This window comes from Alosa sapidissima, chromosome 5 (assembly GCF_018492685.1).
Source record: "Alosa sapidissima isolate fAloSap1 chromosome 5, fAloSap1.pri, whole genome shotgun sequence".
Taxonomy (NCBI): Eukaryota; Metazoa; Chordata; class Actinopteri; order Clupeiformes; family Clupeidae; genus Alosa; species Alosa sapidissima.
In genome coordinates this window covers 12,129,747-12,157,715 of record NC_055961.1, presented here as the reverse complement: position 1 = coordinate 12,157,715, position 27,969 = coordinate 12,129,747, and the positions used below count along the sequence as shown (strand labels likewise).

At 41.1% G+C, this 27,969-nt stretch overlaps 1 protein-coding gene across 1 annotated transcript; it reads right to left on the bottom strand.

The window, feature by feature from the left end:
• Positions 1-43: 43 nt before the first annotated feature.
• map4k6 (mitogen-activated protein kinase kinase kinase kinase 6) lies at positions 44-22,118 on the bottom strand. Its single transcript, XM_042091184.1, has 32 exons — positions 21,382-22,118; positions 19,123-19,180; positions 18,678-18,768; positions 18,507-18,571; positions 17,887-17,942; positions 17,664-17,711; positions 17,264-17,306; positions 16,982-17,054; positions 16,160-16,291; positions 15,255-15,317; positions 14,748-14,829; positions 13,396-13,506; positions 12,869-12,947; positions 11,510-11,568; positions 11,355-11,401; positions 11,042-11,077; positions 10,725-10,770; positions 10,109-10,430; positions 9,411-9,523; positions 9,137-9,178; positions 8,659-8,743; positions 8,054-8,133; positions 6,884-6,944; positions 6,532-6,655; positions 4,931-4,989; positions 4,416-4,519; positions 4,111-4,288; positions 3,689-3,757; positions 2,377-2,463; positions 1,881-1,951; positions 1,587-1,642; positions 44-1,473 (listed from the first exon to the last, which is right to left on the bottom strand). The coding sequence occupies exons 1-32, from the start codon at positions 21,517-21,519 to the stop codon at positions 1,386-1,388; spliced, it is 2,766 nt and encodes a 921-aa protein (XP_041947118.1). The 5' UTR covers positions 21,520-22,118; the 3' UTR covers positions 44-1,385.
• Positions 22,119-27,969: the final 5,851 nt, after the last annotated feature.

Here is a 27,969-nt window from a genome sequence, read left to right as displayed (position 1 = left end):
CATGTGAACTCATAAATATCACAAAATAAGTCACAAAACATTCTTGGAACATAGATGTTTATTTTCGTTCTTCATCTTTGGCAACCAATACATTCTCAGGCAATTTGCTTTGTGTTTTCTATCGCTCAGTTTTACAGCCTTTTGAAAGACTGTATTTGTCTGAGCCCATGAATCACACAGTTGTTAATGGAGAGGTTCTTCCTTCACACTACCACAAAATAATCCCAAACTCTCGCTGGCTCGCGTGACACTCTAAAAAAAGACAAGTCTCTTGAGGTTCAGCCCATTTCAACAAAGGGAATGTTGTATCAAATCTTTGGAACAGTCCCCTTTCCAAACTGAGGAGTGATGTCATAGGTGGCTAGCTGGCTGGTCTACCCCATGACAAATGAGCTCATAGCGCAAACAGAGGAAAGTTTCTCCCCCTCCACCCTCCATACACCTAAGATCTCAACAACTTAATGATCTACATTCTCGTCTGTTTTCCATGGCGTTAACATGTCCATGGGATAAGCAGTATTTACTTATTTGAGTCGCTAGTCTGTTCGTAATGACCTGTGCTCCAGTTCTCACACATTTCCAGAAAGGCCTGAAGTAATACAACTCATAAATATACGTCACTCACGTGACCACAACATTGCTTTTTGGTTAGCATTTTGCTGTTCCCAGGCAATGGCAAATTATGTTCTATTACCCTTTGAGGGCAGAGTATGCTGATAGCTCTGCGGAAGTTGGCATGTGCTAACGAAAGGTCAGGTGACCGATTCCATGGCATACGTGTACATAACCATCAATGGTTCACTCAAGTTTTCTGCTTGACTGGGCTGGCTGCGATATGAGCCAGAACGTCTTTCCTCTGGCGACCAGTGAACATAATGAGTGGAAAAATCCCAAGAGCTCTGGGCGTCGGTGACCAGCCAGCAGTGCTCCTCCGGACTGTTTGCTTGCTTGTCTTGTGGCTTTTCTCAGGGTGTTGTCCAGCACCACACTTTCTTCTTCTTCTTCTTGAAGGAATCATTCAAGTCTCCCGACACCACAAGCTGCCTTTCTCCATCTTTGCCCACAGAGGGCTATCTCACCAAAATAAATTGTTTTAAATAAATAACAAAAACTGACAAGTAAGTCAAGTCAAAAAACTCAACTCACTACACAACACCAGTCTCCTTGCAACCTTCTGCCAGCCCTCTCAACTGACCCTAGGTCAGCTAATGGGAGCTTTGCTCTGGGGGGGGGGGGGGATCTCTCTGCTGTAGCTCACAGCGTTGCTCCGTCACTATCCCCTCTGCTTTCTGAAGGACGACCATCTAAGGGCTGGTCTTCATATCCTCCGTGGGTGTGTGGAGACTATGTCCCGGTCCCGAGTCCAAATCCCCTGCGTGTTCCTCTCAGTAGCTGCTCTCATGGCCTGTGAGGATGTACAGGTTGCTGGCAGCGGATGGATCCTCTGTGGGTGTGCTCTGGAGAATGATGTCCCTGCATGGTAGAAAGCGGTGTGAGGTTTACATGTTGGCCATCATGCGGAGGCTGAGTAGGTGTGTATACTACAATAGATATTAGTGTGGATACCAGAAGTGATGATAACATACCTATTTGTCCCTAAGACTTTGAATATGCGACTTTTGTCTGTTATCTCCTGCGTTACCTGTAGTAAAAACAAACCAAACAAAAAAAAATATTAACATCAAGTGGCCAGACTCTGGTACAGCATGGGGAAAATACTGTTGAGATGTGGCTTGCAGTTTAATAAGTAATATGCACTGAAAAATCTTTCAAATAGGCCGGTATAGTGAGAGGCGACAGAGGTGTATCCAAGACCCCTTATGTCAGTGTGCTTTCATTAACTTGGGTTTCACTGGAACTGAAGTTTCAAATGACATCACCTCATTCTTACAGAGGCTCCTCCCACCGAGTCCATGTTTCCAGAAGGCAAGGGCACTGTCCTGCAAACACACTAGAGAGCAAGAAAAGCCTTTTTACTATAAGACATGACAAAACATAGCAGAGCATTCCACTGTTTGAACATTTACAGATGTGGTATGTTAAAACCAAACTACGCGCCATCATCACTTCATATTGGGATCTGGGAGTACCAGGGACACGGTTGATGCATAGTGCTGCAAAACTGAATCTCTCCACACCAAACACGACACATTGTACAGTCTGTATTCATTATTCATATGGGGACAACGACAGTTGAAACAACATTATTCCACATCCTCTGGTCTGTGTAGCAGGACATGACATCTAAAAACACAATTCCCACGAGACATTACAAATTTGGCTCATAAAAAATATAAACAAACAACAAGAAGTAAGCATGCATGCGCGAGCACACACCACACACACACACACACACACACACACACACACACTCACCCAAAGTCTCAATGGAAAAATCAAAGGTGAGCGCTGAGGCCATGTTTTTGATGGGACATCCCTGTAGATCCACAATTTTCACAGTTTCTGTAGGGAAGGGGCACAATACGAGGTCAAAACTGTAATATGGTTATGCAAAGTCATTGTATAAATAACAATGCAATAATATATCTATAAATAGATAAATTATTTTATAATTCAAGCAGAGTTGAGGTTTTAACATTCTATTCTACTCTACTCTATTTTGTTCTGCATTGTTGCTCTCAGCAGCACAGAGAGTTCTCCAAATGCAGACACCCATGTCTATTCCTGTTCTAAGCCATTAGACAGAGCAGTGTTTACATACACAGACAGGCAAGACCGTGGTGCTAATCTCCCGAACTCGGTTTACGATGTGCCAATCCATCCACACAACCCCACAACTATGTCAACAATTGACACCTGTTGCACCTGATGTAAACATGGTTTATGCAGGCTGTTCTCTGAACAGCACTATGTTCTTAGTGACGGTTGTTCCCGTAATCCAAGCCATGGTCACAAACTCAGTAAAGTCCCTAACTGCTATAGGATTTATTTTAGGACCATTACCACCACTGGACACAAGAGGGCACTAACATGACTAAACACAGATATTCCACCAAAGGCACTACATACTGTATTTAAAACAAATACATTTCACATCTGTGACTACCTGAAAATCTTTGTGCAAGGTGAACTACTGCAACATTTAGACAGAACAGAGTTCATAAAGAAATTATTATAATCTCTCTTAGGGTCATATATTTAAACAATTGCTCTTATCAGCAGACCCAAGTAGAAGCCTGATAAAGTCATATGTTTCAAGGATCAGCATAGTTCACATCAGAAATGTTAGGCTACTCTCCATATACAAAATGGTTCAGGTCAGCAAACCATTTGAACCACTTTACTTCACAGAATCAATCCATCTCAGTTTGCATTATGCATTATAAGTGCTGAATTTTCATAAAAAATGAAAGAAATTCACTCAGATGACTGGGATCTAATGTTAAAGTTTAAAGCACTTTGGGTCAACCCTGTTGCATTAAATGTGCTATGTAAATAAATTAACTTGACTTGATTAAAAGTGCTGTGTCTCATAATTCTGCCTCAGTATTCACAGCTTACAGGAGATTCGCTAGAAAAGAGTGTCTGTATGATCAGTAACACCCTAAAACCCAACACATGCGTTTGTGCTACGCCACCATGGAGGAAGTCACAGGCAGTAATAGAGAAGGGTTGGCCTCTTCCTGCTGTGCCCCAACAGGAAATGAGGACATAAAGATGAACTCACTTTCCAGTGCAATCAGAACGGTGTCTCTGTCCAGCTGAGTTACCTGCTGCACACTGAGAGATTCGCCATCTGTCAACACACACACACACACACACACACACACACACACACACACACACACACACACACACACACACACACAATGTTGCAATTTTATTCAAATTAGAAGGATGGATCTCTTTAAAGCACAGTGCTGACAACACAATGATGAATGAACTGAAGAAGAACACTATGATCATTGGGGAAAAAATAATTTGCATAGTCTACCAAACCAAAGCACCAACCTCCTCCACATTCCCCTACCAGGCTTTTTGTCATCACTGATTTGTTATTCATTCTGAACTGACATCAGGAGTGACATGTTTGTGCAGCACAATAGTAGGGCCTAGTGGGACCATACACAGGTTCCGTGCATTCAGTACCTGGCTTGTCCTGAGGGGTATCGTCCAGGCGGATGAGGTCAAACTTCAGCTGCCCGTTAGTGTGTGCTGTGTGTGGCGAGTGACCTTTGACCCCTATACACAACAGCGGCAGCTCCTCGCTCTCCACCACCAGGAGCTCAACGATGGGCAGCGACTCGGGCAAACTCATCGCTATGTGCTGGGCGGGGGGGGAGAGATTAATATTTAGTCAACTATCTACACAGAGCTCATCTCTGTGCTTCATTATTGCTCTCGTGCCTGTTTGTACTGTTCCACAATACAGGTGTCTGTGGGTGGTTGCTTACCTTAAGTTGCATAAACTTCTGCAGCGGATCATACCACAAAAGAAGAACTAAACCAGAAGGCACCAAGGCACAAAGGAAGGTGCTATCTGTGTAGGGGTTACGCACTGAGAGAAAGAGAAAGAGAAAGAGAGAGAGAGAGAGATTGGTTCATTATGGCATTGAGGGCATTGAGAGAGAGGACAGAAAGAGAGAGAGAGAGAGAGAGAGAGAGATATTGGTTCATTATGGCATTGAGGGCATTGAGAGAGAGAGAGAGAGAGAGAGATATTGGTTCATTATGGCATTGAGGGCATTGAGAGAGAGAGAGAGAGAGAGAGAGAGAGAGAGAGAGAGAGAGAGAGAGAGAGAGAGAGAGAGAGAGAGAGAGAGAGAGAGAGATTGTTTCATTATGGCATTGAGGGAATTGAGAGAGAGAACTGAGAGAGAACAGAGAGAGAGAGAGATACAGGTGGTTGATGATGGCTGGTGTTTAACAACAAAGGCTCATTCTTTGATCCACAGACGTGCTTCCTCACCTACACGACACCCACGGCAGCCTTTAGTGTCTGGTATCTTCACAGACATGGAGTACTTCCTGCAGGGGCAGAGCATGCCACATGTCAGTGTGCACCTAACAGTGGTGGAATGTAACGAAGTACAAATACTCCACGTATTTGTACTTTACTTAAGTAGAATCTATAGTGCATACTTTTGACTTTTACTTCGTTACATTTTGCAGCATTTATCTGTACTTTTACTCCGCTACATTTCTACAACACCATCGTTCCTTTTTACATTACATTTTATGATCAGTTTTTTTTTTCTCTTTGACAAACACGTTTGTTTCACCAGGGGGCTGGGTTGCTAAAGATCGTGCTACGTGCCCCGCTTCTAAATCTTTGAAACTAGTCTAGACCAGGCAAAGCGTGAGCTTGTAGCCATCTGCATTTGGTAGGCTATATTCACCAGACCCATGGCTATACTGGACATGCAACTGTGTTCTGTGCCCTGAGCATATGCTTGCCATTCTCTGTCTATTATCTGGAGCAGGGCCAGTCCGTGGAGCAGCGAAGTTACAGGCTATGCCCATTCGTCTGTCACACGTCTGATCATTTGCGGCACAAATGAATGGTAGACTATAGAACCGATGTCCAAAAAAAACTAAACATGTTCCGGATTAAAATATTTCTTAATTGTGTGATCAAATAAAGAGGCATAGCCTACATTTGGGGGGCAGTAAAGTGAGCGCTCATTCAATGTCTATGTGCGTCTGCGCAAGTGAAACTGAACCGTCTCATAAAGACACCTTTCTCAACAACTTTTCTGTTCAATCTGGACCAGCAGAATTGGCATTATGATCCACCAGACGTTTCCCTTGTCTACCCTGATAAACTTCAGGCTCTCGTGTTTTGCTGAATGATACTTAACTCAGCAGATCACGATAACCAGAATTAGTCTCCAGAATTGTTAAGTCAGAATGTAAACTGGGCCACGGATGGTAAGCACAATTACATCAGCTTAAAACTATCTAGCCTAGTATAACCTAAAACAGCTTTATTAAAATGCCACAGCTCATAGGCTACTGATTTTTTTATAGGCCTAGATTTTAAGATAATAAATCATTATGCAAGTACTTTTACTTTTAATACTTAAAGTACATTTAAAACCAGGTACTTTTTACTTTTACTTAAGTAGGGTTGGCATTGTGGTACTTTTACTTTTACTAAAGTAAATATTTCTCTGCTTATATTACTTTTACTTAAGTACTGAGTTTCAGTACTTCCTCCACCACTGGCACCTAACTACATTTCAGTGTGCACCTAACTACATTTCAGTGAATGGATTGAAGATGCATTTTCTTGAAGATGTTAGGATGGCCCGATACAAAACTGGCTGACTATCTGGCTGAATGATTTTTTTAGGAAAAGAAACAATTATTTAAAATTAATTACTTGATGGTCCCTTTTCTTATGTCTTAACCTAACATATGATGCATCACATTTAATTAGCTTAATAACTCAATTTGTCAAAAATGTTTACCTGTACAATCTGTAAATGAACAGTGGCTACTACTACTGGTATTCTCTGACTAATCTCTGTGTATGGTGTGTGACTGTGTCCACGTGCGTCCACTCACTTGGAGTTGATCCTGGTGCTGAGGCGGTGTGCGTTGATGGACAGGTGGCCCTGCCTCCTCTGCATGTTTCGCCGCTCATCGAAGAGTGCCGGGAGGCTGTGGGAGGAGAGCTGCGAGGACTTGCCTGTGAACCAATCAGAGGCAAGGTCACCTGGGGTGAGGTCAAGAGGTGATACAGTCAGTGGCCTCTACTTACACAAAGTCTGAGTTTCGAATAACATACACAAGCTCAAACTTCAGCACAGAGCCAAGAATGACTACAGACTGAAAGCATTGCATCCCATGGGGCATTTTCCCTATATATTTTCATAGTGACACAAAAATATGTTGTCTAAGCAACGAGAGGAATTACCTGCAACAGACATCAGCACATTGTTCATGACATACAGCCAGGTGCATCTCTGGGGAAGGAGCTGTATCACAGGGCATACATGTGCACTGGTCACACATAATAACTACCCTATTACAGTCTTTGTCTTTTGTAAATGGACCCTTTCAACAAGGTAAACAAAAACAATGCTTGAACATTCTATTTGGGCCCCAATCTACTTCCTCTACATTAAGATAACATATGGAATGTTAAAAAGGAAGTCTTGTGGGGCCAACTATGATGCTGATAATGGAACTCTCTTGAAAGGGTCCATATGCTCATACAATCAAATTGGAACACTTCATACAGGCACATTAACTGTCTATTAGAACATAATTTGTAATAATAAAATGCAATGAAATGTCACAATAAAATGACAAATACAGTTAGGCTCATACGTTTTTGAACCCATGCTAAAGTTGACTAAAAAGAGGAATATAAAATGATCTTTTAGAAATTGATCTTAATGCCTTAAGTAAAAAAAATGAGGAAATATCCAACCTTTAAGGACACCAATTTTCTTTGTGAATGAATAATGTATCATAAATATGTATTCGCACCCCTATATTAAATTCCCATAGAGGCAGGCAGATTTTTATTTTTAAAGGCCAGTTATTTCATGGATCCAGGATACTATGCATCCTGATAAAGTTCCTTTGGCCTTTGGAATTAAAATAGCCCCACATCATCACATACCTTTCATGGTGTTATTTCAGCTAGCCTATTAGCTGGTTTGATGCTCATTGAGCTCAATGCAAATCAAACCAGCTAATAGGCTAACTGAATACTTGTGAATATTTATGACCCCTATATTTTAAGGGAGAACATTTATTTAATTATGATAGATTATTCCTTCACAAAGAAAATTGGTGTCCTTAAAGGTTGGAGTTTTCCTCATTTTTTTAAATTAAGGCATTAAGATCAATTTCCAAAAGATTATGCTTTAGCTTTAGCATGGGTTCAAAAACATATGAGCCGAACTGTATATACCCTGTGTGCTTACATACGTATGCCATATAACATTATTAAGTGAGGCTAAACTCCATACCAGTGACAGAGGGATTTAATATTTTTAATAAAAACATAGACACTAAGGTAGTTTGACCAGGGTGGCTTCAAATTGAAGAAAGTATGCATGAAAAAACGCTGTACCTTCTCCATGGTGTCCTCGTGGAGCTCGTGGAGGTTGAGGGTGTATATTCCCTCCTCTGCTCCCAGGATGAGGTACTGATCTGGGCACAGAGGAGGAACAACCACCACATCATAAACACAGTGGGAACTCATCTTTGTATCTCTATGTACTGTATGTTACTAAGTATAAGTATATATACTCTTTTGATCCCGTGAGGGAAATTTGGTCTCTGCATTTATCCCAATCCTTGAATTAGTGAAACACACTCAGCACACAGTAAACACACAGTGAGCTGCCTGCTACAGCGGCACTCGGGGAGCAGTAAGTGGTTAGGTGCCTTGCTCAAGGGCACTTCAGCCGTTCCTAACTAGTAGGCCACGGCTACTGGTTATACACATGACCCAGACGGCCACGGCTACATATGTTATAGCCGTGTTATGACCCAGACATGATCCCTGTGTAATTATTATTATTATTATTATTAATAGTTGTTTTTTTATAAGATACTACAGGAATGCATTTTGATTGATGGAAAGATTTTATGGGTCTTCTGTTATCTAATATGGGAGTTACTGTAAAGTAGATGAATATAATGTTTTATTATTTCCTTCTTGGTGGAGTTTACCTTTGGTCTTTGGTAAAACCCACGTCACAGCACAATGGGTTTTCAGGGGACAACCGTTGAACACCTTAGAGAAACAGGCTCCCATCTAGAACACAGACACATGAGCTTTAGGTACAGTTCACTTGCCCTTATCAATACCAAACACAAAACACAAATGGAGGATGTGTTATTCATGTTGAAAAACTAGCACAATGAGTGAATATGATTATAAATCATTGAAGCTGCTATCAGCAGTAAGCATCTATTGCATTTCACTGACAGTTTGAAATATTAATCAGTGACTAAAATATTCAACAATGTCTCGTTGTATAACCAGACAGGGATCTTTTATAGACATGAACAATTGTGCTTGACAGTAATAATGCATATGCTCTGATAATGGTAACTATCAAAAATGCAGGTCTCACAGATACTGATAGGAGATCAGATACTTTTGCAGTTTTGTTGCGAGTATTTATTTCCATAAAAGATGACTAACGTGCACGTGGGGTGTAGGGGGGAGCCCGTGGGAGTCAGACCTCTGTAGAGCAGAAAAAACATAACGTTACAACACTTAATCATAACAAACAAACAAACAAATAAACAAAAACAGACTTATTGCACAGCCTGTGTTTCTCAGCACCACAGAATTCATTCAATCCCTGTATTCTTAGGTCAGTGTAACATTTTGTATGTAATATTTAAGGTTTCTTTCATTTATTTATGTCTTCCTATTATTCCACTGGGAATACTTCCTGCGGAGTCCCACTCACCGACTCCTCGGTCTTCCTGCGAAGCGTGCTCCATTCTGGCGACAGAGGAGGCTGGCGAGTCGGAGGCGCGTCCCTCCCCGCTTTTCCCCCTGGCTCCTTGGGAACACCGCCCCCTGGAGGCACACATGTGTCACTGCAATCCCACGCCACAGTTTCAAGTCTCCCCCAAGCAAGCAGGGTTTAGACATTAGAGGGGGGGTGAAAGGAATGGAAACACTCTGAGGAATGAGCCAGCCTTCTCTGTTCTGACCACAGCGGCATGCTCGATAATCACCCCTCTGTACGCTCCACTTCACGTCACTGTGGGCCAGGGTTGGGGGGGGGGGGGAGTAGTTCAACTCCATGGCATTAGTGTGAGCAAGATTTTAGGATCAGACTTGACTGAATGTGAATAAAGCTATGGTGAAATGGAGTGTAAAGCAACAATGAAGTAATGAAGGACTGTTATGGAACTGCTCTATGATGCTGTGCAAAATAAAACAAACGATCACACAAGACCTAACCCTGCTTTAGACAAACATACAAAGTGGAGAACATCTTTGGAATAAACAGCTCAGTTCTAACCACCATTATTGTGCAATATAATCAAAGCCTATGCCTAGCATAGGGAAGGCATTCAGAGGAGGAGTGGGAGCACCGCAGTCACCGCGGTGGACGTGGTGACCATGGTGACCATGGTAACCATGGTGGTGGTTTACCTTCCGTGGGGGAGGAGAGCAGCGAGCTGAGACTCATCGAGGACTCGGAGAAGAGCGCCGAGTCGGAGAAGAGCGCCGAGTCGGAGAAGAGCGCCGAGCCGGCCAGCAGCGAGAGCGAGAGGTCACAGAGGCCCGAGCCACCCAGGAGGGGCGACTCGTCCAGGAGGGGAGCCGGAGCGCTGCCCGGGGTCTTAGCGTTGAGCGGGGTGGAGGAGATGGAGGTGGTGGAGGAGGAGACGGAGGAGGTGGAGGACAACTCTGACACCACGGTGCCTCTCTTCACAGTGCCATATTTGTCCTCATCATCAGAGCCTGGGGAATCCTGGGTTATCAAAAAACAGATGTGAGGAGTGTTGCTTAGCCTTTGAGCAGCTTGTATTTACTGTACTGGATTCACTCATGCAATCAGCCAGTCAAAGACGTTGTTCTAACTCCTATGTCTATGACAGAGTTTATTAATGTTTGAACCACAATTTCAGTAATTTGAGTTAAACTGCCAACGATAACTCTGCATAGCACCGTACTAAGCCTGCTAAAGTATCCAAATATCCTCCAAAGGTCAAATAAGTTTGACATTGTTTGTTTGTGTGATTCCTACCTACAGCCACAGACTTACATTTGCATTCCCTCCAGCAGGCAGAGCCCTCTTGATGGTTAGACTTCTGTAATTAAAATGCAATGCTCAATAGACATGAAACAACTACAGACATTAAATACAACATTTGAATCTTACAGTGTCAGTGACTCAAAGTAACTTCTACTGAAGTATTAGTTAAGACTCCTAGTAGTCAAGGGACGTCATAAGTTGTTAAACATAAAGGGCCTTGATATACAATTATATATAATACTACAAATAAATGAAATTATAGCGGAAACTTTAGCTTTAGCACACTGACTCGTAGGATAAAAACAATGGCTTTCTGGTTTTCTTACCTCTGCAATGCCTCCTCAACACTTTCCAACAAACTCCTACAAAAAATCCAAATAGTTTAGCTTCATCTATAAACCTTTATAGGAACCATAAGAGAATATGTGCATGTACACACACACACACACACACACACACACACACACACACCAGGGTTGTGCAAAATTCGAATTGCAATGCAGGTGAAATTGAAGAATTGAATTGGAATTTAAGAGCCAGCTTCAATTCAATTCTGGACTTTTGCACAACCCTCACACACACACACACACACACACACACACACACACACTGACAGACAGACAGAGAGAGAGCACTTACGGGGAGTCCTTGCTGACCCCAATGGTACTCCATTCATCATACAGGGCCTGTTGAGAAGTCACACAGTTAACCTGACTTTCCTCCTTACATTTTCTTTACTTAAATATTACTTTCAACAGAAAAAAATACCACAAATAATAAAACAAACATCCTACCAGGTCAGGGGTGGGATCAGTCTCTTTCCTTATGGGAGGTCCAAATTTCATGTGATCAACTAAAAAAGACCACAATGGAGAATTCTTCCATCTCATTTCATTGCTCTTACAATAAATACATTTTTAAAAATCCATTACCACAGTACTAGTAACAGACTGTATAATCAGGGACTTTGAACAGGCCCAGGACATCTAAAACGGGCTCAAATGTTTTCAAGGTTCAAAAGTAAATACACATGCACAAACAGCACCCTATAATTGCTCCCCTCAAGGACTTTCATTTTCAAAAAGATCTGTATGAGTATAAACCCTGTTACTTCTCCCTGGTAAACAGGAACTGAGCATGGTGCCTAAGTCTTTGTACTGCGTGTCAGAAAGCATGTAAGGCACGCACAACAATACAAGAGCTTTGCAAATGGAGAAAAGACTAGGAATGTGGCGCAGAGTGTGCTAATGAATGAAGTACCAACAGACAATAATTACTGTTAATTGAAAGCTTTAATGTATCTTTTGTTGACAAAGCTATTTTCATTTTTATCTTATGAGAGGTGTTGTTCATTCATTGTTCATTAAAAAAGGTCATTTCTGTTGTCAGGAAAACACCTGGCTAATGACTGCAATGTTTTAGTCACTATGCTTTGCTCACCATGCAGTCACTTCATACAGGGCGTAGCCTCTCCGGAAATGACACTTTCACACTAAAAATATCCTGTTAATGTGTTTTATGACTGCAGTTAATACAGTCCTGTACTACACCCCCCCCACACACACACACACACACACACGCACACACACACACACGCACACACGCGCGTGCGCATACGCACACATAGCTGTCAACACTGCCCTCTTTCATGTTTTCTGGAGTGGCCTCTCATTGCTGCAGTGGCTATGGGTGCCCTTCTGGAACTGGCGTGGTTCCATGCCATTCTGGAACCCAGAGCAGTATCCAAACAATAGGCTCTCAGTGGCCGGCCCTGTCTCCCTCATCACTGCTGGGGTGGTCAGATTTACCAGAGAGCTCAGGGGCGCCAATTCAGTCAAAACTGCAATGCCAATACACTGCAGCACGAGCCAAACCAATAAAAGTGTAATCAATATGAAAAACAACCACCTCTTTGCTATGGTATTAAATGCAAAAGAATGGTGTTGTTGTCATGACACCAAAATAAAAGTAAGACCACTAAAACCATGAATGAGCTAATGTAGTCAAAGTTCTTTTGACATGCTTCCAATCCCACCACATCTTGCATCAACTTCACGTCATGCTATATTCAGCATACAAAATAAACCGGCTGAGGTTTTTGATGTGATAAACAATAAACAAGCAGCAGACTAGAGATGAGCCCCAGTACTTACACTGCTCCTCCGACTGGGTCCTCTGGACAAGCAGGTGTTTCCCCAACGACTGGATCTTATCCGGGAAGGCACTGCAGGTCTGCATACACACAAGCAGTACATAGTGACCATATGCATGGTATTTACACCAATATGTGTTTATGTTTCCAGATATGTTGTAGATGAAATACTCATAAACACATGCAGATGAGTATGCTCATGTACTGTATGTATGCACTCATTCACACACACGCACATACATAACCACACACACACACACACACACACACACACACACACACACACACACACACACACGAGTGCTGTGTTTCATACTGCCAAATAGGGCAGATGCTTAAGATGACTTGCCAACAGTCCAAACAAAAAGTTGTCCCTGAGGGCTACGCTAGTTCTGACACTAGTTGGAAGCACTTTGTTTACAAATGCCTCTGTTGATAATCCAACATTAGCTCAAAGGCTTGGGAATGAGTTCTACTGCAGATTGTGAAAAAAAGGAGCAAAGTAACAGACTGCCGGCCTTTACTTACCTCAAGGTCACTTTCGTCCATGGTGAGTGTCGTCTGCAGGTCAGGGTTGTTGGCCATGTCCAGCAGCTCGATGGCCAGGGTCCGAGTCAACAGCTGAGTGACAAATGCATGCTGGGAAAAGAACACATTCACCAGGACAGGAATGTGTCCGAATCAACAGAGCGGGGCTTGAGTCTGCTGTATTTATTCAGTTACAAACCACACTTCCTTCCAAGTCAAAGTCACAGGCCCATAACTCAACAGTAAAAGACATCCCAGGGACATGGGGCTTGACTGCGCTTACATTTTGCTTTAGAGAAAAAAAAGATAATTTGAATAAATCGTTTCATGACAGTAAGGTAATGTTAGATATCAATCTACATTCAGATTATAAAGCTTTTATTTATTTGGTCTTTTTATGAAAAGATTTTCATCTATTTTGTGATCATGAATTATCAGTAATCAACAATCAGTAAACTTATTTAAATGTCCCTTGTGGGTTTCCCCAGTCAAGGAAAGCTCACTCGTCTCATTTATTCTGTAATTCTTGAGACATCTGATCATTCCAAGATAAATTAAATAAATGTGCAATTTTGTCACACCACTGGCATTTGTGATGAACATAAGGCTGCTATGGTCTGCAATGTACAGACCAAATGTTTGTTTCAACACAAATATGTTCACTGCATTGGAGACTGCATCTGTTCCTGCTTATAAAACAAACATGATGGCAGAGCTTTTTTTGAGAGACATTTGACAGACCATTATAAAACAAATGTTCTGTTCACCACAAATAGAGACACACACACACACACACACACACATTTACTGTCCACAGAGGGGCAATTTCACATGAATTCTGATTTATGCAGAAAAAAGAAGGTCGAAGCAATTTACTTCCATATTAAGAGTTTAATCTTCACGGAGGATGGCTGATGGGCCACTGTTTGTGTATTATATTTCATAAGCATTGTCACGCACCACGACACCAGAGATTTAGAGGAAAATGAGGAGCTCATGCACCATCATGCTATTATCTTAAGAGCAGGCCGTTAGGCAGGGATTATGGGGCCTACTATATGAAAACAAAGGGAATGGGGGTCACGCTGCATAATGCTGGCACGCTGCCCAAAGACTGCAACCAGAACTGTCCAGTTCATAACACTGGAAACATGTCTTTTAAAGTAGAGATCAGATTAAAAATGATTCCAAAACTTTCCATTCACACTGCCCTAAAAGTGATACAACCAAAATGCTCTGAGTGACTCCAACATGCATGATTAAAAGCCGAACGAGTTTAAACGTATATTTAGTACATGTGTTATATCTGCCATATATATATATATTGGCAGATATATGTAATGTCCTGTTACCTGTAAGAGTTTTTCGGCTGTTGGTCTGCGGCGTGGGCTCTTGGTCAGTGCCGCCTTCACAAAATTATGAAACTCAGCTGACCTGAGAAAGCCATTTGGTGAGGGATAATGATGCAAGTCATCAAAACAAGCTTTAGATGAAATCACTCTAACATGTCTGACATCAGTCAGTCTTTCAACTTGGTCATGGTATACCAAGAGTATTAAAACAACATTTTCATTGCTACAGTATGCTGTATTTGTTGCTATGAAGACAAAGGGATAATTAACATACATTTAAGCACGTTCTTCTTGCTTATATTACCAGTACTTCTCTATACTGTAGAGCATAAAAAACTAGTATCCACATCCACAATCCACATTTTCATAATTTTCAACATCAAGGAACAGCTGACAGTGTTTCACCCGTAGCAACACATTGGGTTCCCTAAAAGTTATGTGTCAGATGTGTGCAGAGGTCTTTAGTAGGGAGAGTCAGTGTGCTGGCATATGCAGTAGGGACATTACCATTTGGTCTTCTCCTTGAGTTTGGGTGGCTGGAAGCTGCTCTTGGACATGACCATTAAGGCTCTGGAGGGAGATGAAGGAGATATGTCCAAACGTATTAGGACATAACACCATTACATGGCAAGAAAACAATGGCTGACCTACACTTCCTCCATTTACTGATGCAAGAAGACACAGTTGTTGACACTATTATGTCAACCTCAAAGGAGATCACTTTGTATGTACTGTATAATCTTAGGTATCCCTGTGGTCTTACTTTTTTGCTTTCTCCCTTAAAAGCTCATGTTCCCATGTCATTCTTACAGGTCAGCCTGTTGGTTCAGTGCAGACAATTACAGAAGAATGTCTCACAGTAACTGGCAGACCGAGTGACGTGACAGCACACTTACACTGTTGACCCTGTCCCACTCATGACTCATACTGTACGTGATCCATATAATGACCTTCCAACTTCCTGTGCACAACATTAACTTCCTGCCCAAAGCACAGGACTCTTCTGGCAATAGGAGTAGTAGCAGTGGCAAGAGACATAACAGTAGTAATAACGTGCATATGCAGGCAACAGCAATAGCCTGCATAAACAGAGTAGATTTTAGACTATACACCTAAAAGTTAGTTGTTTATGGTGGCATTCCAAAACCTCTGCTGTCAGTAACACCATGTCATCTCTAAACTGAAAGGTCATTTTAACTCCAAATACATTAAATGATCTCTCCCTTTTCATAGTAAAGTAAGGACAAGCCTAACCCTTAGAAAGACCTTTGACTTCATTAGGTCTACTGAAATAACCTAATAGTCGATTACATGCAGTGTGCACGCATTGCTACCGGCCTGAAACGGCAGGCTCTGGAGTTGGGCTAGCTTTAGCAACAGCGCTAGCCACAGCACCACAGGCTCCAGCTCACCTCATGGGGTGCAGGTCGAACATGGGCGGCTGAAGCTCGGCCAGCTCGATGGCGGTGATGCCCACCGCCCAGATATCACACAGCTGGTTGTACCCTCCCTTCTTTTCCACTGCAGCCACCTCTGGGGCCATCCTGAGGAGAGACCAGCAGGAAGCTACTGAGCAAGTGAGGAGTCTTCCGCACATGTGCACAGGCTCATTGACTGGCTATGCAGAATTATATATACAGGACTACAGAAGATGTTTTTTGATAAAGCATAACTGGAAATAGGGTAATTGATAATGACAATGGCCTTGTCACCAATTGCTCATATTATTGGTTAATAAACTGTTTATGAACTGTTAAGTCTGTAAATAATAATAAAATGTAATTACAATGGTATGAGACTGTCGTTGCAATTGTTGTTAGCTTTGTCTGAGAGTTTAAATTTCTGTGCTCATAGAAAAACCGAAAGGTATAATCTTTACTACTAAAAACAAAAACCATATCTGTCTCATTTCCCATCTCTTACAAAATAGAAGAAGTGATGTTTTGACCTGTTCAGTTCCTCCTAGAGCACACAGATACATTTGTTTTCATTTGTTCAACACTTTAGGTGGATCTCAAGCATGTACTTTCATAACCACTATGGTCTCTCAATGCAATGTTTCTGTTGAAGAACCTGGAAAAATGGCTCTTTTTACTACTATACCACTAAAATGTTACTGTTGATGTTAGAAATGTAATTGTTAGCTCATTTATGTAGGTATGAATTTAGTGTGAGGCAGATATGAATTCCCATTAGATGATTTAGCGAATGCTAAATCTGCTAAGACTGCTTACCAGTAGGGTGTCCCAATGAAAGACTTCCTCTTTGAGACCGAAGCATTAATCTCAGCTGCTACCCCAAAATCCGCTATGTAAAGCAAGAAGATTCAAGAACAAAATCCGAAATGATCATTTTAAGAATGTGTGTGTGTGTGTGTGTGTGTGTGTGTGTGTGTGTGTGTGTGTGTGTGTGTGCTTGTGTGTGTGTGTGTGTGTGTGTGTGTGTGTGTGTGTGTGAGAGAGATTGAGAATGAGGGAGATTATATTTATTCTGAATGCAAGGTGAGTGTTACTGACCCAGTTTGACGTCTCCTCGCTCGGTCAGGAGAATGTTAGCTCCCTGCAATTGACACAAAGTGACACAATGAGCGCAGACACCACAGCCTCACATGAAGACAATTACATCTCTCTCTGCCTCACACACAGGCGTGAACACACACGCACACACACGCACGCACGCACACACATACACACACACATGCGCGCGCACACACACACACACACACACAGACACGTACACACACACGCACAACCATTCTATATAAATTAAACCATTGAGAAATTACAAACTATACTATAACACGATTTTAACATTGGCCCAACGACAAGGTCAAATACTGGACAACAGGGTCAAAAACTGGACAAGATAGTACTGTAGTATTGTAGTGTGGATATAATAGAATGCTTTGACCATTACTTTAATGTCTCTGTGCATCTTTCCCATTTGGTGCAGATAGTGCAGCCCCTGTTGAGGGAGAAAGCAGAGGTAGAAATCCCCAATGAGAGATGGCAGACAGGAGAAGAATGATATCAAACAGACAGACACACAGTCGTGTCATAGTACAGCTAAACCTTTGTGTGTAGAGACACAAAGGCGCCTGTGATGCACTGTATGTGGGTCGTGGGGTTTACACACCCACCTGTAGTGTTTCCCGACTCACGTACGCAATCTGTCTCTCCTTCAGGGGTCCAGTCACTAAGAGAACAAGAACAGGGAACAAGAACATGGAACATTAACAACATGGAACATGAACAAGAACAGGACTAATAACGAGATAATGAACAGACTCTAGAACAAGACTCGATTACTCTTTTTTAAATTTAGATTAGATTTAGATTCAACTTTATTGCCATTGTGCAGAGTACAAGTACAGAGACAACAAAATGCAGTTAGCGTCTAACCAGAAGTGCAAAAAAGCACAAGTGCAATGTGAAAAGTATAGACAGGTAGTGCAGAGTAAACAATATATGACATATAGTGTAGTGTGGACAGTATTATATACAGTAAAGCAAGTGGCATGGTTCACAGTAAGGTTATGTGCAGTGTATTAACAGTAACAGTAACTCTGACTTATGAGACAGACACTGGCAAGAGACAGATCAAGATCAGGCCCAGACGAGCCATCTGCCCCGTCAAGATATAAATCCTCATTACTATCCATTTACTAACAGATGGACAGATCCAGTGATACTTTCGATCCCGATTGGTGCCAAAAAAACAAAACATGTAGGCTAATGGGTCAAGTTAGGTCAAGCATACCGTGGTAAATGTCTTGCAAGGACCCTCCCCCACAGAATTCCATGCAAATCCAAAGCTTGTTGTTTCTGTCACAAGAGAAAGAGAGAAAGAGAGAGAGAGAGAGTTTTGGCTTTATTTGGAATGGGAGTCTAATGCAGATGAAGCTACAGTGCTTTCTCAGCAAAACCCAACCTGTGATAGCTGCCAAAGTAGGCCACAATGTTCTTGTGAGTACATTCCTTCATCATGGTGATCTCCTGCTGGATACTTGATAAATCTTCCCCTGAAGGAAAGTCAAAGATCCATTAGAAGCACAATAGTGTCATCTGGCCAAACTAACACATACGACAACAAATGCTGTTCCCCAAATCCATAACTTTGCCTACGAGCAACATTAAGCACTATCCATCAATACAGAAAGCAGATCAGTTGCTCACACCACATGATTGTTTGCAGTCTGTGCTACTAAATTTATCGGGCTGAGGCAGCCATTTGCACAGTTAGAAAACACCACTGTCTGTCAGATTCTATGCACATGCATCGTCATCTTAGGCCAAACTACCACAAAAATGTGGGTTTTGGGCATAGTGCAAAAGAACCTCTAAGGCACAAGTTTGAGTAAAGCATGAGAACTCACCAGGATCAAGCTTGATGACCTTGATGGCTGAAATGACAGATGTTTTGACATCGCGAGCCTTTGAAGGTTGAGAGAGAATAAAAGAGAACATTTACCAAATCATCTCTGACCACCAGAAGCCTTTAAGCAGGCTAAAAGGGATTCATCGTAATATGCAACATTCATGTTACTTCAATCTAACCAAGAGTATGAACATGTAAACAGAGCCACCTTAGGCATTGAACGCTTCATGCATTCTGAATTTAGTCAATTCTGATAATTCCTAGAGAAGTGTTTGTGAAAACCTGTGAAAACTAGTGCTTTTTTTTAAAACACATGGATACACTTTACTTTTCTCAGACGTTAAAAAAGTACTTTCTGTACACCAGTGTGGCCTACATCTTTCAATGGGGCTTTGTTTTCAGTACAGTTAGAGGCATGTGCTTTCATTTCCTGCAGGAGGCTGAATACCAGTGAAATTAAAAGGATTACAGGCCCACAGGCTTGCTCTGAAGTAGCTTGATTGGGGGGAAGCTGCGGATTCTGCCACCTTTGTCTGAACCAACTGCAGTTTCAGTTCATTTCCTGTAGATTTCACAAAGCCACTTGACATCGTTCCCGAGACACTCTTCACAACATTGAACTAAGTGGAAATGCAATTGACTTTTAGGCTGGAAAAGGTTAGCCATTCAAGGCTATCTATGTCTTATTGTTTATCTAGGTGGGGTTCATCTACAATACACAGGCTTTGCAAACATTGATTGTATGCTTGCATCCAACCATAGGCCTGTTGCAGAATCATTTCAGAGACTTGTGCCCACACCTATGCTAGGACCTGTTTATTTCTAACCAGTTGGCTGCTGAGAGATCACTTCACATGTCATTAGTCTGAGTTACTGCTCATCTTGGCCAGTGTTGCAATAACCTGGTTGACATTTGAACAGGGAAACTGGCTGGATGAGCAACAATTAATTATACAGTCAAAATCTTAGCAAGAAAAGGCCAAACAAATAAGATTAATATTTCAGCACAGCAGTCTTTGGGGTTCGCCATTCTGACTACCGTTTCCGTGGTGAACAACGCAGACACAGCCGACGCAGAACTTCGAAAGTTCACGCCGGCGTCGAGGCAACGCTGTAGTCATTGCGAAGTTGACGCAGAAACATAAATCAGCCTTAAGACATGACATGCACTCATATGCTCTCACGAGCAGATACATTGTCACTTCCTCTATTTCTACAGTACATGAACCTTACAATTATATGTTCTACAGTTTACCAGGAAATGTGACATGATAAGAGACAAACTACTCTAACTTGGCATCAGATTTGCTTAATTTTGGATTAGGCCAACTCTGTATGTTTTCAACAATGTTGTGTTGGTGGCCTTGGCAGTTGGTACATGCCCTTGGAATGAAATAGGCATTGTTTAGCAGGTTACTATGCTGTTGAGTAGAGGCCATGATATCAGAAGGTAAAGATGGCAGCAGACATCTTTCTATAAAATGCAGACATCTTCAAAGTCAAGGCTACATAAAGATGATAAGAGACTAGCATATAGGCTAAGTAAAACCAAGTTTGCGAAAAAATGTAACCCTCATTTCCTGTTTTCTTTCCTGTAGTACCCAAAAGACATCCTGTGATGATGAGACACTGTTTCACTGTGAAATCACAGCATACCTTGTAGACCTCATCTGTCAATGACAAGTTAACTGGCAAAACTGAGGGTGTTGAGAGACACCTTGCCAAATCATACAATGCACCAAAGATGAGAATGAATTGAGAATGATATAGCCTAATATCTGTTGACTTTCACAGATTGTGTGTAGTTATCTCCAGGTTGTTATATTTGGCCCTCCAGTAAACATGAAGTATCTTCCTGTGTGACTGTCTGACTTTGTGTATGTGTGTGTTTGTGTGTGTGGTACTACTTTTGTACAGTTACAGTACATTACAGGCTCATACGCAGGTCTCATAGCCTACTTTAAGGTCAGTGTGAGATTACAATTTCGATGTGCAATAACTCAACAAAACGTGCATTTGGACAAGGCGTTCTAATCACTCTTAGCGATGCTGATCTGCTCACAAAATGGCCTGATAATAGTGTATAGCCTGCCCTATACATTTACCAATGGTAGGTAACGTTAGTTGTACCATGCACAGCGCTGGCTAAATTGCCAGCCTGTTGTTGCAGAGAATACAGAAAAGCTGCCATCAACCGTCTGTTGACTGCATAAAGTTTCACAACAAGGACATTGAGTTTTAAAACCACATAAAATACCTTGAAAACATCACCGTATGTCCCACTCCCAATCCTGTGGATCAGTTCATAGTCGTCTAGTGGATTCGTATACAAGACCCCAATAGCATCATCCATGGTAGCTTCGGCGTGGTTGTTCGTAGTGCTCACCATAGACATGGTTCTCACGCCTCGGGGAAGCCTTGTGCGTCTCAAACGATTGGTATCCGAGTGTCAGCACTTCCTCAACCTCATCACGACCGAAACCGATAAAATGGCAGCTATCTGACCACCCTTCGTGCTGCAGCGTAATCCAAATATGCTCTGCGATGGCACTACGATTAATACTGCAGAATTTAATCTGACGTTGCCATCATTCTCAGGCTGAATGCCAAAAATGTCTGTAGCCTATGTGATGAACGCGGCTGTGTTGTTTTTGTCTAGACTGACTAACTGACCGACTGACACCTGCTGAAACAAAAACATTAAAAACCATGTTTCACATACATTAATGTAGCTATAAACACTGAAGTTGCACCACTACTAGCCACATTTCGACGATTCTGATCGTAGTCGAATATAATGTTACTAGGAGACTGGTTAAGAGCAGAGCACATTCTAAAATAAAGGCACTGAAATGTAATAGCTGTAAAAAATGTAAAAAGATGAATGGTACCGATATGAGAATTAATGGTACAAAGAACAATGCCTTTACCACACTATCCCACGGGAGATAACGCTGCGATGCAAGATAACCTGTCCTATTTTGAAGAGTTGTCTGTCACATCGCGCTGTCACTGGTTGGTCGGATGGAGCCAAAATGTTATGAGCCAATCAGAGTGAAGACGCAAAGTACACTCTAACATCCAATCAAAGCCAGCAATGTACTCTGTTAAAATTGCAAGTGTAGTAATCACTTAGGCTGCAAGTGCAGACTTTTGCTTTAACAGTGGCGGGAGACTGACTGGTTAATATCAATGGCACTCAACTGCAACTATGTACAACACGTCCTGATGAAGCCTAGAGATGTATAATGTGAGATTTAAAGTATTTCTGAATGCTATTTTGGGAAAGCTAAATCACAACGGTCATTGACATGGATAATCAATGTGTGGATCAAGCCCTATAAAAACGACATCATGATATCATATCAGCATGAAGACGAACAATTTAGTGATTTATCTCTGCCACCTAGTGGTTACATGTCATAAATGAATAACTTCGAACATAATATACCAGAGATATGCTGAGAAACGTCATAGAAATTTGGTGGATCTATATCCAAAGTAATTTACACCTGTATTTGTATTTACAATCATATATGGTTATGTAATTTAGCAGACACTTTTGTCAAAAGTGACTTACACTGTGTTCCAAATTATTATGCTAATTGGATTTAAGTGTCATAAACATGTATTTTTTTGTTTTTCAATTAAACTCATGGATGGCATTGTGTCTCAGGTCTCTTTGGATCATTGAAATCAATCTCACACCTGTGATAATTAGTTTGCCAGGTGAGCCTAATCAAAGGAAAACTACTTGGTTATGGTTATGGTTATGGATTTAGCAGATGCCTTTGTCCAAAGCGACACATAAATACAAAACAACATAATAATATTTAAAATTGAACAGGGAACAGATTCAAATGTAGGTCAAATATAGTAAGGAGAATAGTTGTAGTACACAATAATATCAATTCAAGCAATAGCCTAATAAAAAGCAATGTAAAAAAGGGGAAAGGCAATAATAAAACAATAATGTCAATTCAATCAATAATATAAAAACAATGACATGCTAAGACTACATTAAGGAGAATATCAATAATAAACAATAATGTCAAATTAATTAACAGCCCAATTAAAATAAAACAACATTATATAAACCATAACACATAAGCGCTTAAACAACTAAGTATATGTTGAATAGGAATGACTTTAGACCCCTCTTAAACGACCCAAAACTACCACAGGAACGGAGAGCACTGGGCAGTTCATTCCACCAACATGGAACCACTGAAGAAAAGAGTCTGGAATTAGACCCAGTTTTCATGACTGGTCGACACAACATACGCTCACCAGAAGACCGCAGTGGGCGGTTGGGGATGTAAGGCTTGATTATTGAATTAAAATAACTAGGAGCAGATCTAGTTAGTGTCCTATAGGCCAAAGTGAGAGATTTAAATTTAATTCTGGCTACTATAGGGAGCCAATGGAGAGTAACTAGGAGAGGAGTTACATGTGTCCTCTTTGGCTGATTGAAGACCAGGCGTGCTCCAGCATTTTGAATCAGCTGTAATGATCTTGTTACACAAGCGGGTAAGCCAGCTAATAGTGAATTACAATAGTCCAGCTTAGAGATGACCATGGTCTGAACAAGAAGTTGTGTGGAATCTTGTGTCAGAAGGTCTGATCTTCCTAATGTTGTAAAGCATAAACCGACATGATTTTGCAATAGAAGCTATATGCTCAGAGAAGTTAAGTCGGTCATCAATTACAACGCCCAAGTTTCGTGCCGATCTAGTTGGGGTCAGTGAAGTTGAGTCAAGCTGGATGTTAATCTGTTGGGGAATAGCTGTTTTAGCTGGAAACACCAAAAACTCTGTTTTTGAGAGATTAAGCTGAAGGTGCCGATCTTTCATCCAGGCTGAAATATCCTTAAGGCATGCAGAAATCCGGTGGGAAACACTAGAGTCATCAGGTGGGAAAGACAGGTAAAGTTGAGTGTCGTCTGCATAACAGTGATAGTCAAATCCATGGGAGCGAATGGTATCACCTAAGGAAGTGGTGTAAATAGAGAAAAGCAAGGGTCCTAATACTGATCCCTGAGGCACACCTGTGGTGAGGTCATGAGACTTAGATACCTGTCCCTGCCAAGACATGTTGAAAGAACGCCCTTTAAGGTAAGATTCAAACCAGTCAAGAGCTTTTTTATACTTAAGAAGGATATTCCACATTATTAAGCATGCCACAGGTTTCAAGCAATATGGGAAAGAAAAAGGATCTCTCTGCTGCTGAAAAGTGTGAAATTGTGCACTACCTTGGACAAGGTATGAAAACATTGGATATTTCCTGAAAACTTATGAGTGATCATTGTACTGTGAAAAAATGTGTCGCTGATTCTGAGCACAGGTGGGTTCGTGCAGTCAAAGGCATAATAAGGAAGGTTTCTGCCAGACTAAAGCAAACTTGAAGCTGCTGCGCTGGAGTCCCGCGAACCTCAAGGTGTAGGATCCTCAAGAAGTTTGCATGTGCATAATATTCGGCCACCCCTAAACAATGCTCACAAGCAGAAATGGTTGCAGTGGGCTCAGGAATACATGAAGACTAATTTTCAAACGGATTAGTTTACGGATGAGTGCCGTGCAACCCTGGTCCAGATGGATGGAGTAATGGATAGTTGGTGAATGGCCACCATGTCCCAACAAGGCTGAGACGTCGGCAAGGAGGTGGCAGAGTCATGTTTTGGGCTGGAATCATGGGGAGAGAGCTGGTAGGCCCCTTTGGGGTCCTTGACGGTGTGAAAATGACCTCGTGTATATAAAGTTTCTGACCGACCACTTTCTTCCGTGGTACAAAAAGAAGAACTGTGCCTTCCGTAGAAAATCATCTTTATGCATGACAATGCACCATCTCATGCTGCAAAGAATACCTCTGAGTCATTGGCTGCTATGGGGATAAAAAAGAGAAACTCATGGTGTGGCCCTGCCTCTTCCCCTGACCTCAACCCTATTGAGACCCTTTGGAGCATCATCAAGCAAAAAATCTATGAGGGTGGGAGGCAGTTCACATCCAAACAGCAGCTCTGGGAGGCTATTCTGACATTAAAGCAGAAACTCTCTAAGAACTCACAAGTTCAATGGATGCAAGAATTGTGAAGGTGCTATCAATGAAGGGGTCCTATGTTAACATGTAACTTGGCCTGTAAGATGTTTTTGATTGAAATAACTTTTTTTGATTTAATTTATATGATCTCCTAATGCTGCAAATTCAACAAATGACCATTTTTAGTTCTTTAAAACTATAAAATGTCTTTGAAAAAAATACTGTTATCAGTGGAAGGTTTGTTCAATAAAATTTGAATTATACTGTAATGGTTTATGACTGGAAAATTATGACTGTCATTTGCATCAACTATTTAGGAAAATCTGAAATATCATTTTCATAATTTGGAAAGCTGTGTAACACTGTGTAAATATGAACAGTAAACGGGTTTAAAAAGTTGGTAAGACTACATTAGGGAAAATGGTAATAACAATGCAATATCAACAATCAATAATGAAAATAGCTCATAAGAACCACTTAATTGATTAAGTGTAAACTGAACATATGTCTTTAGATTTCCTCTTTCAAGTCAAGTTTATTTATATAGCGCATTTCATACACAGAGGTCATTCAATGTGCTTTACATAAACAAAACCAAACAATAATAACAAATAAAAGCATAGAAAGGCAATATAGTCAAAGAATAGTTAAAAGGTAAAGATCATAATAAAAAGAAAACATAAAACACAAGGTAAAATAATTTAAAAATAAAGAATAATTAGTAAGCGAAAAACAAAGGCAGAAGTAGTAAAAAAGTAATAATAAAAGACAAAGAATAATTATCAAGGCAGATTCAGAATTTGTAACTCTGCACAGTTAGCAGAAAGCATCTGAGAACAGTTTGTCTTAAGTCTAGATTTAAAACTGGCTACAGTTGGGGCCTTTTTGATGTCATCCGAAAGTTGGTTCCACAGCTGAGCATCATAGCAGCTAAAAGCTGCTTCACCATGTTTAGTTCTAACAGTAGGTTTTACAAGCATGTTTTTCACCTGGGACCTGAGAGGACGAGAAGGTGTGTACTGCTGAAGCATGTCTGACAGGTATTTAGGTCCTGCTCCATTTACTGATTTATAAACAAGCAATAGTGCTATAAAGTCAATTCTGTGACCTACTGGAAGCCAGTGCAAGGACTTAAGAATTGGAGTAATGTGGTCAGTTCTTTTAGTTTTTGTTAGAATCCTAGCTGCTGCATTTTGTATCACCTGAAGCTGTTTAATAGTATTTTTAGGAAGGCCTGTGAACAGTCCATTGCAGTAATCAACCCTGCTGGAGATAAATGCATGAATGAGTTTTTCTAAGTCATATTTTGACATCAGCCCTCTGAGTTTGGCAATATTTTTGAGGTGGTTTGGTGACAGAGCTAAGTACATTTTTGTGTCATCTGCATAGCTATGATATGAAATCAAGTTATTTTGGATGATTTGTCCAAGTTGGAGCATATAGAGGTTGAATAATAGTGGCCCCAAGATCGACCCCTGGGGAACACCACAGGTCAAGGACGTTGGTGTTGAGGTACAGTTTCCGATGGCAACAAAGAAGCTCCTTTCTCGTAGATATGATTTTAGCCAGCTGATAACTATGTCTGTAAATCCAACCCAGTGTTCTAGTCTGTGTAGTAAAATATTGTGATCAACAGTGTCAAATGCTGCACTAAGGTCCAGTAGCACTAGGACTGATGTTTTACCTCAATCTGTGTTGAGGCGTATGTCATTGGAAACTTTAATGAGAGCTGTTTCAGTGCTGTGATTTGCCCGAAAACCAGACTGAAAGTAATCAAAATACCCATTTATTGTTAGGAAGGTGGTTAATTGATTAAAGACTACTTTTTCAATATTTTGCAAATAAAAGGTAGATTGGATTTGGGCCTGTGATTGTTTAGCATGGAGGCATCCTGGTTATTCTTCTTGAGAAGTGGCTTTACAACAGCTGTTTTCAGTGACTTAGGAAAAGTGCCAGACAGCAGTGATACATTTACAATTTGAAGGACATCCGCCGCTATGAGATGAAAAACAGTTTTGAAGAAATTGGTAGGCAGAGTGTCTAAGACACATGTGGAAGAGCTGAGATTCTGTACCGTTTTTTCAAGTGTTTTGTAGTCTATCAAGCTGAACTCTGACATCAAGTTTAGTTTCCCTCTGTTTGTTGCTGGAAGTTCAGGTTGTTGAATTTGTAATTGAGCAGATATGTTTAGTCTGATTTTGTCAATTTTACCTTTAAAAAATCATTTTCGGCTGGTTTTGAAATTTGAACTAATTTTAACATCACTTTTCCCCCTTTTTAAATATATATTTTTTATTTATTTATTTGTTTTGTTGTCTGTCTTGTATGTCTTGGTGTCACGGGTATGCTGGCGACTACGCCGCCCCGTCCGGCATTTTTTGTTATTTTTTTAAATGTATTTGTCATGTCTTGATGTCATGGGTACGCTGGCGACTACGCCGCTCCATCCGGCATCTTTTGTCTTGTTGTTATGTGTCTTGTGGAGCGCTTTGGGTTGCACTATGTGCATGTTAAAAATAAATCTGACTTGACTTGACTTTAACCCTTAAAGGAGTACTGGGAAATTAACATTCTAAAGAATATCTGGGTTCATTGAATTCAACATAGAATTTTAGAACCTTCAATTGTTGCAGAACTTAGAATGTTCAAAAACCTACACCTTTAAGGGTTAAAAAAGATGAAAACTCATTGCATTTATTAGTTGAGAGAAGTTCAGGCGCTAATTGTGAGGGGGGATTTGTTAATTTATCAACAGTTGAAAATAGAATACGAGTGTTATTTGAGGAGCAAGTGAGGAGGAGCAATTTGA